The sequence below is a fragment of the Hippichthys cyanospilos genome, chromosome 2, assembly GCF_059441005.1.
Source record: "Hippichthys cyanospilos isolate Australia breed blue-spotted pipefish chromosome 2, RoL_Hcya_1.0, whole genome shotgun sequence".
NCBI classification, from domain to species: Eukaryota; Metazoa; Chordata; class Actinopteri; order Syngnathiformes; family Syngnathidae; genus Hippichthys; species Hippichthys cyanospilos.
Window position 1 is genome coordinate 15033708 of NC_142370.1, and position 12655 is coordinate 15046362.

The following is a 12655-nucleotide window of genomic DNA, read 5'->3' on the forward strand; positions in this document are numbered from 1 at the left end:
TGTTATGCTTCAGATCCCGTTATACAACATTCCAAATCCTAACTAACCTTTTCAATCGAAGAACCAACAGCAAAACAATTTTCCAGAGCTTCAAGGGAACTGACCACAAGCCTGCAAATGAAAGTATGTTAGCCCCACCACTTGTTCCAAGTTAGCCTAAAAGCTGAATGAGTGCAAAAGTCAAACTACCCTAGAAACTGCAAAATGTATAGGAAAGTACACTGCCAGAAAATGATGTTGCAAGGCATTTTTATAAAAAGGTCTCAGGCATTGACACACAAACAGGCACACATACACAAAACAATACAACAAAACGAGCAGAGAAAGGGCTGTTACTAACCGGTCCAAGGTGGATAAGGACTCAGTTTCACAACTTTTTATTGTATATTTGGGAGCAAAAGAAAAAAAGAACAAAAAAGTGTGAGGATCACAGAAAGAAACAAGTGAAATTAAATGACTCTGCTAAAAACAAATGAGGCATGCAAAAAAGATGACTGCTGTAGCCATGCACCAATTACTTAAAGAACAACCCCACCGTTATTAATTACAAACAGCTCAAGCTTAAATGTTAGACTAATGGAAAACCAAGATGAAAACGTACACATTATATAAACATTATCATAATTGAATGTTTAGGGCAAACTAATATAATACAAGCTATAATACCCAATCAAAAAGCCTTGTCACTCAAAAATAGATAAAGATGGATACTGCCACCATTAAACTGACACAATGGGAGCTTATTCGTGGCATAGATTAAAGAGAATGATGGTGAAGAGAAAACCTAAAAATGTAATAAAAAAAATTATGCCTAATTTTATTAATTCCATTAACTTAAGTAAAAGAATATATATATATATATATATATATATATATATATATATAAATGAGCCAAAAGCCGTACCTCTCCAGCACAGTGCCACTGGTGGTGGATGGCGTGACAACGTCACCATCAGAGTTGCCATTGTTCTGGTTTAGGTTAGGACTGCAGGCATTGTTTACGGAGGTAGATGAGAAGTCCTCTGGTGGTTCCTCAGGCCATCCAAACTGCTCTTTTGTTTTTCCATAGATCTTGATTGAATCCAGCATTGTAACCCCAGCGGGGTCAACAGATGCTCCAACTGACAAAGAAAGTAAAAACAGCGAGTCAATTTGCACATCAAACCAAACTTCAAGTTTGGTTTAAAACCACACAGAAACTATCAATCATAGCAAATCATGCACTTACTGAAAATTGACAGCTTCTTGTCAGCCTGTAGGGCTTCTTCTCTAGTGAAGGGGAAGTCAAACCAGCGTGCCCTTGTTAGATTTATCTGCATGGTGCGACCAAAGACTTCCACATAGGAGGGAGCCCTCTCAATGGCCTGAGTGCCAACCTGCACACGCATCCCTGTCATCACCATTGAAGTATTGCTATTGACTGCTTCCACGGTGAATCCCACAGGCTAGGTGCAAAGGACAGAAACGTGAATGGTCGTATCGTCATTATTTTCCAGATGGCAATTTGTTGGCCTCACTGAACCTACCTTTGTATTAGCAACATACATCCCAGTGGAGTTTAGCCTGTGTTTAATCTGTTGTCCGTTGTAGACCTGCAGCAAGTCATTGCCCCCAAACTCCACCTCAGTCAGTTGCTGGTTGTGCTCAAAAAAGTCAACTGGGAATGTCACCTGACTGGAGGTTCGGGTTACTTAAGACAAAACAAAACAAGTACATTATATTCTAAACGATGTTGTGTATGTCTGCCCTGAAGATGACATTTTTTACAGCATTTAACAAAAAAGGCTGACTAATATACCAAATCAAAAACTGCACATACTACCATGATGTATGCTTCTCATGCAAACCAACCCACAAATTGATAGTGGCTACTAGAGTACATTATATACATGGGGAAGAGTTTTTACCCTCCTACCATCCTTGACAGTTTTTGCCAGACAATTTTGGAACAATGGATGCTACTCTACTGAAGAACATAACAAGTAAAAGCTTGTTGCAATTTACTCAAGTTTAATTACGTACCTTCTGGTTGTTTGCTTACGCATGCAAGTACAATTCTAAATTTGAATGCTTTTAGTATTGGCAAAACAATTTGTACAAACTAACCGGTAGCAGCGGCTTTGCGCTTGCGTACAGGTTTCATGATACTGATGCCACAGCTTGGTTGCAGTGAGGGTTGGAGCCAGTATGAGGTGTTGTCTACATTGGCCATGTAGATTCTTAAGCTTCCGTCCTCACACAGAAGAATCATTGTTGTGCGCTGTTGCTCATTACTGGCAGTGTGTCGAATTGCTACCATGTCTTGAATCTCAAAGTAGACAAAATAAAGAACTATTAGAAAATATAAGAAATAGGCTAGATTTAGTCTTAAACTACCTATCAATAATTTGAACTCTAAGATGCATGTGTTCTAGTGGCACTTACCTTTGCTTTGGCTGGCAGAGTTTTAATTTCCTGAATTAGAAAAGTGTCAGGCTTAACCATAATAACGAGTGGAATGCCTGTTGTCTGCTGCACACAGCATACTAGTCCTGGGTGGTTCATGACCTCAGACCACTGGCAAAGGGCTGGTGACATCTTACTACTGCTGCCATTGGAACTAAAAAGGAACATGAAAGTGGCCCATTAACCGTTGTATTCTTTTAGTTACAAAGCTGAAATTTCTTCACATAAGCCCTTCGTATTACTCAATAACAAAGTAGTAGCTCTCAGTTTCAAAAGGTTTGGTGCCTGCTGATGTAGACAAAACAACCATACCCTTTGACATTGATGGGGAAGAGTCGCTGAACATCAGTGGTGCTACGACTCACTGTGGCAGCAAAGGACTTTCCTTGGCTGTAGCTGAAGAAAAGCATTTGGAGCACATGGGAGTAATAAACTGACACTCCTCCTCCAGCAACCTGGCCATTGCTATCCTAAAAACAACAACAAAAACATAATAATAATAATAAATGATAATATAAATGAAAAACCATGTGAATTATTCAAGCATTCAAAGTTGTAGTCTCTACCTAAAGGACGAGTTTGCAGTTTAGGTAAACCTACATATAAATCTTGGCAGCAGTTTGCAAACTGCTAATATCTTTTCATCTACTAAAATCCTATACATACAATTTAAAAAAAATATATATATATTTTGTCTTACTTTCAAGTCTTCATGGGTTATCTCTAACACATTCGTCACATAGAAAGGGCCATGTTGCGCACTGCTGGATTCATCCATGATCTGGGTATATATGTATCCTGCTGAAGACATTATGACAATGATATTTTTCCCCTCTTCATTGAAAAGGAAGGTGGCATCACGAATCTTGGAACTTGGTAGCAGGAAGTAGTAGACTGGACTCAGAGCATCCACAGACAAGTCGTAGATCTGTGGGATACATTGAATAGGGCAAATATTTAATAAGCCTTTGAGGTACCAGTGTATTATTTTTGTCATGCATACCTTGACGAAATCAGCAGTGATGATTGCTAGCTCAGTTTGTGAGCCTGGCAACCAAATGGCTTTGATAATGAAGTTACCAGTAGCAAGTTGTGGATGCAGCACCAGATGGTCTGACACAGAGCCTGTGCTGCTGAAGGTGAGTACATGGCAGTCCTGAGAAAAGTGAGAGAGCACATAAACAGCTATCCAAAATCAATTGGTGCAGTTGGTCAAAAGATCCGCTGTGAAAGTCAAACAATTCAACATTGGCCACATCAAAGGTGCTTTATGGTTCATTCCCCTTTAGTTACACAATGAACACAACATATGAACATAATTATTGTGCTAAACATACCTTGAGGCCACACACAGCCAGGTAATCTTCATTACAAGGGTTGCCTGTGAGACTAAGGACAGTGAAAGGGACTGGGGCAGAGGCCAGGCGAGTAAGGGTCAGCTTCCTCTTGCTTGAGTCAGCCTGCTTCAATAGGGTGGACAGCTGCAAAACTGTTATCTGTGATAGAAGCAAATTAGATGATTATCAAGTATTCTTGCTAGGAGATACTGGGCATTTTGATTGGCTACTCCTACTCATTAGAGTTGTGTCTATCGCCGTTGACCGGGGCCCCACCTGGCTATTGTTAGTCAATCGGATGACATTGCACTAAATGGTGTCCACAACCCCCCCCCCCCCCCCCCCCCCCAAAGAGAAAACGAAAAAAAAAAAAAGAACACAACGTCATTTACATCGAATGCTGCTTACGCCGGGAGGTAAAGATGATGAAGTAGCAAATCCGATTGGATCACTGCAGTTGGACAAATCTGAACATGTGAGTGACACAGCTCAAATGTGTATTTTCATTCATTGTTTATGGCCATTTACTTAACTGTGTAAACTGTAATATCACTAAAACATTGTTTGGAGATTTTACTGCAAAAGAGGAGATATTAATTTCATATGTTTTGGTGTATTTACATCACTGGTTGTTGGGATGTCAACAAATATCTCCTGACAAAGATTCTGTTAATTAGTATTACATTTTCATATGGTTTTCAGTCTACCAGAAGTTGGGCCCACCTTTCCCTTTTCATGGCTGACTGCAAGGTGCTGGCGGCGGCCATGGGGAGATGACAAAACGCACATGGCCACACGCCTCAGTACATGAGCACTGATGAGCTGGCGGATTGTTTGCCCTTGGTCACCACTGTAATTCATCCTCACATTCTCAAAAGCCCCTTCCTGGGAGCCAAGAGTGGGGACCTAAACAGAAAAAAGGGGAAAATAAATTAGAAAGCATAAAGACCTGGACTGAAGCATTATCAAAATAAAATAAATAAATAATCCAAGATGATCTCACCATTAGCTGATCCGTCATATCCACACTTTTGTCCTGAGTGTGAAGTTCATTAAGGGCTTGTTGTGCCCGGCTGCTGCTTCCTACAGCTGATGCCTGCTGGAAATTGTTCTGAATGGCTTCCATTAAAAACATGAGCATCTCCAGTATGACAGCAGCAGTAGACGATGCATTCTGTTGGGAGACATCAAGGAGTTAATATGCAAAATGGACTTATTTGCAGGTAAGCATATAACCGATACACAAGTACACATGCGCGACAGAAATCAGACGTGCAAGACTGCATACTTCACTTTGCTCATTAGCATTCCCAACCTAACCTTTATCCGTGACAACCGAGCCTGAGCCAAATTGTTTTCCAAGATGTGCTGCGGCTTGAAGCAAGATTTACATGTGGTACCAGATTTAGAGCTTGTGTCTACGCTAGCAGACAAAACCGGTGCGTTTGATACATGGTTGAAAGTTTTCAGTCATCCTTTATTTGACAAGTATGAAAAGAGCATGTGAATGTAGCGCGACTTATGACGAACAAATAAGCTAATGGAGAAGTAATAGCTAATCGCCCTTTTGCTAGGTGGCGAAACAAACTAAAGGAACAACGAAGCACTATGTAATAGTTTTCTCTTCACCTTTCAAAAGCTAAGCACATACGTCCCATGTCTTTCTATCCTGAGGATATTAGTTTTTTTAGTGAAACGGCTTGAACTGGATGTCTAGTCTGTGTATCACTCGTGATGATCATTTACGTTGGTACTTTAAAGTGTAAAATTTAGACTGTTTTTCATTAAAAAGGAATAAATTCGACTATAATAAATTTCAAAAACTTCCTCACAACCAACAGTATGTTTTAAATATAATCATAGGTCTAGTTATCATTAAATTATACTACATAGGGGGTGGCACGCCTCCGGAGGCTGCCATGTATGTTATAGCTACGGACAACAGTAAATTTTCGCTTTTCCTCACCTCTCTTCTGCACACACATCAATTAACTGTGCCAACTACCGCTAGGCGGCAGTAATGTCGCAAATTCTGTCCAATCAGAAAGAACTTCCACCTCTGACGTGTCCAATCAGAAAGAACCTCCGCCCCGTCACCGTTATTTGCCTCTTTGGCAGGAAAAAAAAGAAAGTAGTGCAATGACGCAAATCTCCATTGAAGCTGGTCACAAAAAAAAAAGGACGGCCACAAATAGCAAATAGGGCAAAACGGAGACATTAGCCCCTATCACACCAAAACAGTGATTCCTAATTCCACTGTCTTCCTACTAAATAGCACAACACGACAGGGCCAATACATGGTCAAGTCTTTCATTTTTTTTTCTTGTTCACGTTCGTCTCGTTCAGCCACACCACACGATCTCTTTTTCGCATGTCACTCAAATGCGTTAACTAAGAACACATCCATTCATAACAGAAAACAAATGTAAATAAATGAAAACACCAGACGAAATCTCTCAAAACTATGAGTCGCTGTCAGAGTGACCACTTTTACAATTCCAGCCAATGCTTTGTGACTGGAAGCCAGCTAGGATAGAGCCAGGCTAGAGGCTCAGCGAAACCTTCCCTACACGGGACGATTTTTGGTGTGTACAGAAAAGGGAACTCAAGCTACTCGGGTACAGCTGAAGCGTTCCCTGCAGTGTGAAAGGGGCTATTTACTGCCCGTTGCAAGAGCCGGCTCCATGTAGACAAGGCCTAAATATAATGTTACAGCGTTATGAAACATTGAGGACGCAACCTGTGTGCACAGACGGTGCGCTGCTAGTGTGAGAGTGACACAGAGAAGGACATTGAGGAAGACTGTTTTTAATGAGAGCGAGGGTATGTACCAAATACTATGTTATGGTACATATCTGAGTAACCCACGAAAAAAAAAATTGTGTACTCCTGACCCAAACAGTTGGGTCTCTGTAGTGTGGCAATTCCAGCCCTTCAGGCTTTGGAGTCATCAGGATGCCATCTGCAGGTGCGCCATCATGGAGGAAAGAACGAGGTTTGGGGTTGGGTGGTTTTGCCATTGAATGAGTTTATGAGGTTGTGTGGGTTCATGGGAGGAAAGAGGGTCTATATAATAAAGCTCTATTTGTGAGCCTTACAGTACTATACCTTGACATAGCAAGGCACATATATGCTAAGGCTCCTGGGATCTTTTTAGAAATAAATATCTGTGTTTCCTTATAGTTTAAACGAACAGTGCTATAACAAGATCTCCTCTTTCAACAAAGCCATTGAAACAAAATAAGCAGTTGATGATAAATCTGGAAATATGACATTTTTCTCACCACTTGCGAAAGCAGCTCCTCCTGGCAGCCCTCAATATTCTTGCACACACTGTTCTTCTTAGGCCTTTCATCATCACCAGATTTGCCATCACAGATTGTCACCTTGCCTTTATCGGAGGGTGAGGCATTCTGGTGGCGGCTCTCAGGCATGCGCAGCTCGCTCTGGAACGCTGAGGACTCCTTGAGAGAAGAGCCCATCCCACTGCTAGGACTGCGTTTCACCAAAGCCTGTTGATGATGCGACACAAAATGAACAAGTGAGACAGACGAAAAGTGCAAACGACATTATGAATCACGTAATTTACTTTTACAAATTGGAGAAAATTGCTTCTCCAAAAACTGTTTACTTGCTGTGATATTAAATAATATTATGAATCACATAATTTACTTCTACACGTTGGAGAAAATTGCTTCTCCAAAAACTGTTTATTTATTGTGATATTATCCTGAATGAAGGCTATCATTACTGCTTAAAAACTCGGACAAAATGACAAGACTTTTGAAAAGGATGTGGCATGCAAGTATATTATACTTTCATTTTGTTAAGCTAATACAAATAGCTAAGTTAGCAGTACTGATACATATATATTTGCAATCATGCAATTAAGAGAACATAAAATATGGCTGACCGTTTGGTAATTGCATGCAAACTAAACCAAAGCAGTCAGTTAGACTTAACTAGGAAAACTGGCCTGTCGTACATGACCTATTCAATGCAACATGATTTCTGTCTTATATTACTGAGCATGTGTGGACTAGCTATCAAGCCCTGATCAAATGAAATGAGTTGATGGAAGTCAATGGTGGAATGACTTGCAAGCCAAAGTTACCGCTGTTGTTCTCTTCCCATGATGACCTGAAGTATTCGGTCTCACCTGGCAGCTGCCATCCTCTTTGGCACCGCAGTCACAGAAGAATGAGCCGTATTTGGCATAGGAGATCTCATGGTCTTTATGACAGACCTTGGCGCACACAGTGCACACACCTACCCCATCCACCATCTTACAAGTGTGACAGTGGTACCTATAAAATGAAATATAGCCATTTTAGTCCTATTTGAAATGTAGGAACAGCTTGGAAATTTTATTTCAGTCTGGAAATTACACCAAAAATCATGAATAAATACATCACCGATAAAATTGTCCTTACCAGTGCTGGTTCATGAATTCTTTCTGAGTTATGGTGAAAGTGCAGAGTTTGTTGCAGAGAGAGTCTTCATCCTGTAAGTGAATAATTAAAATTATTTTACAAGTGCTGCGACTTGAATGTGATGGTTTAGTATCAGTTAATGTGTGTACATTTATTACCACAAATATTACATTTTTATATTTCTATGATTTAGCAGAACTTTTCTTGAGCTTGAAAGTACTCTAATGTCAAAGCATTGATGTCAATCTCCTCATTTCTAAGGCAAGTGCAAAACATTGTCTCACAGAATCTTCTGCCTGGGAGTCATCTTCTTTTCTAATCACATTTATGAAAGCAAATATGACACTTTTACATTACTATGATTTAGCATAGCTTTTCTTGAGCTTGAAAGCACTCTGTTTTTTTATGCAAAAAAAAAAAAAAAAGTCTCACAGAATCTTCTGCCTGGGAATCATCTTCCTCTACAGCAAGTTCCTCAACCCAGTCAGAATCCACTTCCATGGCTTTTTCTTCTCCCTCCATGAGTAATGTCGAGCTACCTTGACCACTGCTTTGCCTCAAGGCATTCATCACATCAGCAAGGTAGGAGATGATGTGACAGGAGCATTCCAACATGCTAGCATGCTAAAAGAAAAAGAAAACAATGACTTTCATTTCATCAAAATGAACAAGAAAACAAAAAGAAAACCATACCTTTCCTTGGGACGTGTTTGTGCTCACTTTCTCCACAACATTTTTTTGTGTCAAATATTTTTTGCTAAAGAGGGAAACATGTTTTTAGAGACGGATGCTCAAGCAGGTTAGCCCATTCCATTTAAAATGCTTACCATCTTGTGAGCCAGTCAATAACTGCCCTGTGTAGCTGCAGGTGGCCCGCACCCTGTCCTGCACTGGCAAGAGTGGCCATGATGACCATGAGCTCAGGGAATCCTGTCCCATCTCCATTCGCCAGCATGTCTGTTGCCATGGGAATTAAAGTACTCAGGAGGACGGTGCACACTCCTTCCCCCACCTGGCTATTGTCCCGCACTATATGAGTGGTGAGGAGTTGCAAAAGCTGTCGGTTTTCTTGCACTATTTCCAGCTGCTCTGAATCCTTGGGAGGGGTGGAAGTCATGCGCGTCAGCCAGGACTGCAGACGAGAAGGCTCCACACAAGCCAGCTGTGCCAGAGAGCCGCAAAGACAGAGCAAACTGGGGTTTAAGCTCTTTTCCGCTAGAACAGGAAAGGAAAAAAAAAAAAAAAGCATAAATTTAACATCATCTTCAATCTGTCACACATTTTGTTACATATTATTGATTAAAAATACTCCTCGGATTATTGGAATATAGACCGGGGGTGTCAAACCAAGCCGGCCAATAAGGTGGTTTGATCCTGGCCGCAAGATGATTTCAAAAAGCATAAAAAATTTTTTTTTTAAATGTATAGGACTATAATGCCCTTGCGTGTGTTAAAGAATTAACTCAGTCGTGGTTCTGTCAGATCTCTTCTTTTAGCGAATGAAAAACAGAAAAGCGTGGGGTCCAGACCTGCAATGTTACAATATACAAAATGTCTTATTTTGACCAGCAATCTAACTTAAATGTCGTCGAAAAAAAAAAATCAAATCTTTAAATTACCGTTGAAAGGACTCATCTATACTTTTGACCTTCATTCTTAGAAAAAAAAAACGTGCTTCTTATAGTAGGGGATTTTTGATAGTTGAGTTTGGTTTGTCATTCATGTCCTCATTTGTGGTAATTGTTACTAATGTACTGCGTAAACAGTATTACTGTGACTTAAATTCATAGACTGGTATTTGCGCCTATGTTTTCGATTATTCTATTGTATGCTGATACGGTACATTTATTGCTCTAAAAATTTCATTTCACTATTGCAGAAAAGACTTATGTATTCTATTGTACAAGGACAACATTTTTAATCTTCTCTTTGATTGCAGAGTTTCTGTAACAATATCAACCAAATAACTGATGTCATCAGACTCACTTAGCTGGAAAAGCTTCGTAAAAAATTTCAGCACTCTGTTGCAGAATTTTGCAGATAGGCTTTCATTGGCTGTTACCATCATGATTTGGACAAGCTCACCACTGCAAAAAAGAGAACACAGTAAGTGAGAAATTTGTATTCAAGGAACAGTCATGCATTTTATGTCATTAGGTGAAAAAAAATACCTGAATGAAAAAAACTCCTCCATAGCTTTGCGGACCTGAACACTTTCAAGCTGTTTTTCAAGGTATTGAAGGCATTCCTCAAGGAGAGACTCATCCAAACCACTGTTATTAAAGAATAAGTAAATAATTAATTGAGAATTATTGACCCATAATGTAACTATGGTTCTATGAATCTCAAATGATCACCAAATGAAATGCTCAAAGCCCCGAATGCTGTCTAAGCATGAAAGAAGGGGACATTCAGTGCTTTCAGCACAGTTTTTAGCATTTAGTAGGGATGAACTACAATTACTATATTGTGAAACTATTACCTGCTGGGGTCAGAGTGATTTGCAATGATGTCGTAACATCCAGTCACTAAACGTTCATAGATGCGACCCAGAAAGGCGTCCGACTCTGATGGGCCTAAAATGCGTTCTAGTGATGTGGTGCTGATTTCTGCCACACTCTCTGTGCTGCTCTCAAGGAGGAGCGGAAGCAGTGTACGTACAATTTGAGAAGGATTCAGCTCCTCTGTGCTAAAATACAAGCAAAAAATATCCAATGAAAATAAAGATTATGCAATTAACTAATCAAATTAGATAGACGACTAAAAAAATGGTTTTATAGATTACATTTGGTGCTGATAGTTTCACGGATGCAATTCTATACAGGACAAATACTTACACAATGAGGTCACCAGTGAGGCGAACCAAAGACAACAGAATGTGTTTGAGGGACGATGCCAGGGGCAAAGACTGGCAGCTCAGGGTTCCCAGGTGTGCTCCTTGGATGGCACTAATGTAGCTTTCTGATGGGATGGTATCATTGGCAAATGCATTTCGCTGAAAGAGAAAGCAGATCTAAATATTAGTGAAATGACTGCTGGATTGACATGCACTAGAATGATTTGAAACCCGTCAAAATGATACAAAGCAGTACATTTAAAATCATATTTGGCCAGCAGGCTAGCGTACCTCTAGCTACATTTAACAACTGGTGGCTGTACTATTTGTGTCCCATTCTAGAAGAAGGAAGAGTCCTTGCAACAGCCACCTTTTTCATTTGCAAACTCTAGCGAGTCTTTTACTCACCAGTGACAAATAAGCTGACAACTGAACTAAAGTTGATTTGACTGCCTAAACATTGAGCACATGTTGTACCAAAGAACATGATTATATGCCCTACAAGAATTTCCCAAATATTGTGTCACGCTACCAAAAATATAGCGAATCAAACAAAACGCTGGCCAACACGGATGATCTTCAGATGTTTTGTCTGCATCTTCACAATTTAAACAAAGCATTTTTAAAAACTGGGAAGCAAATAAAAATGTAAAACAAAAACCATTCCACTTGATTCACCTATTCACAGATTTTCTTTCAATATTATTTATTTAAGAATTTGTTTTTATAGGAGCCATACATGTTTTTTCGTGCTGGATATTGCGTCTTGAAAGCGTATTACGATACATATCACTATATATTGGGCAATGTTTGTAGAAATGTTTTCTATGGCATATATATTAACATGACTCAATGACTGAAAAACAGAAAACATAAATTAAGAAATTCAATATCATTCTTTAGAATCAAAAAATGATCTTAACTATGGGCAAATATTAAATAGTTTATAAAAAAAAAAAAAAAAAGAAAAACAGCAACATGTCCTCTTACTGCGCACACCTTTGTACTCGACTTTGTCTAGGTCAGCCAATTTTGTTCATAGACCAAAAGCAGAATACGCCAGGTCCGAGACATCACTTGCATCGGAGAAGAAAAACCAAAAAGACTCAGAAAACCAAGAAGAAATTTGACAGTTTTAATTTATCGAATACTGTTATAAAATATTACAAAATATTAAACTAAGGTGTGGCAAAATTGATACTCGATTAACTGGAAAATGAATGTCGTATTGCAATATGTATATTGTGTCACTTCGTATTGCAAAATATTGATATTTCAATATCGCCCAGCTCTGATGTTTTTCATGAGAAAAGTTTCTTATGGATAAATCCCTGTTTTTTTTTTGTTTTTTTTTTCAAATCATCCAAAACAATTCCAAGCATCAATTATTCAATGATTTTTGCTATTCATCGCCGGAATCAACTTTAGTCAGTTAAAAAAAAAGTAGGAGTACTGAGTGAATGTGGTCGCTCTGGCTACATACCCAAGATCCAATACTGGGGAATTCATTGGTATGGATGCTGTTCCAGGTCTCACATAATGTCTGCACAGCTGATGGTAAGTTCTGCATAACGTTCTGCCCTGAAAGTGTTAATTTCCAAAGA

At 39.4% G+C, this 12655-nt stretch overlaps 1 protein-coding gene across 1 annotated transcript in view; it reads right to left on the reverse strand.

The window, feature by feature from the left end:
• The window catches only part of ubr4 (ubiquitin protein ligase E3 component n-recognin 4), a 56615-nt gene that overhangs the window by 23980 nt on the left and 19980 nt on the right, over positions 1 to 12655 (reverse strand). Inside the window, exons 28-51 of the mRNA XM_088407776.1 lie at positions 12535 to 12632; positions 11053 to 11210; positions 10698 to 10904; positions 10387 to 10488; positions 10202 to 10302; positions 9043 to 9430; positions 8909 to 8972; positions 8648 to 8839; positions 8216 to 8286; positions 7942 to 8089; positions 7067 to 7294; positions 4786 to 4956; positions 4506 to 4688; positions 3783 to 3941; positions 3449 to 3601; positions 3146 to 3373; positions 2758 to 2915; positions 2425 to 2599; positions 2107 to 2308; positions 1527 to 1690; positions 1229 to 1445; positions 905 to 1121; positions 341 to 373; positions 48 to 111 (exon numbers count right to left, since the gene is read on the reverse strand). Of these exons, the coding sequence (XP_088263902.1) occupies positions 48 to 111; positions 341 to 373; positions 905 to 1121; positions 1229 to 1445; positions 1527 to 1690; positions 2107 to 2308; positions 2425 to 2599; positions 2758 to 2915; positions 3146 to 3373; positions 3449 to 3601; positions 3783 to 3941; positions 4506 to 4688; positions 4786 to 4956; positions 7067 to 7294; positions 7942 to 8089; positions 8216 to 8286; positions 8648 to 8839; positions 8909 to 8972; positions 9043 to 9430; positions 10202 to 10302; positions 10387 to 10488; positions 10698 to 10904; positions 11053 to 11210; positions 12535 to 12632 (3881 nt within the window). The remainder of the gene's footprint in view (positions 1 to 47; positions 112 to 340; positions 374 to 904; positions 1122 to 1228; positions 1446 to 1526; positions 1691 to 2106; positions 2309 to 2424; positions 2600 to 2757; positions 2916 to 3145; positions 3374 to 3448; positions 3602 to 3782; positions 3942 to 4505; positions 4689 to 4785; positions 4957 to 7066; positions 7295 to 7941; positions 8090 to 8215; positions 8287 to 8647; positions 8840 to 8908; positions 8973 to 9042; positions 9431 to 10201; positions 10303 to 10386; positions 10489 to 10697; positions 10905 to 11052; positions 11211 to 12534; positions 12633 to 12655) is intronic.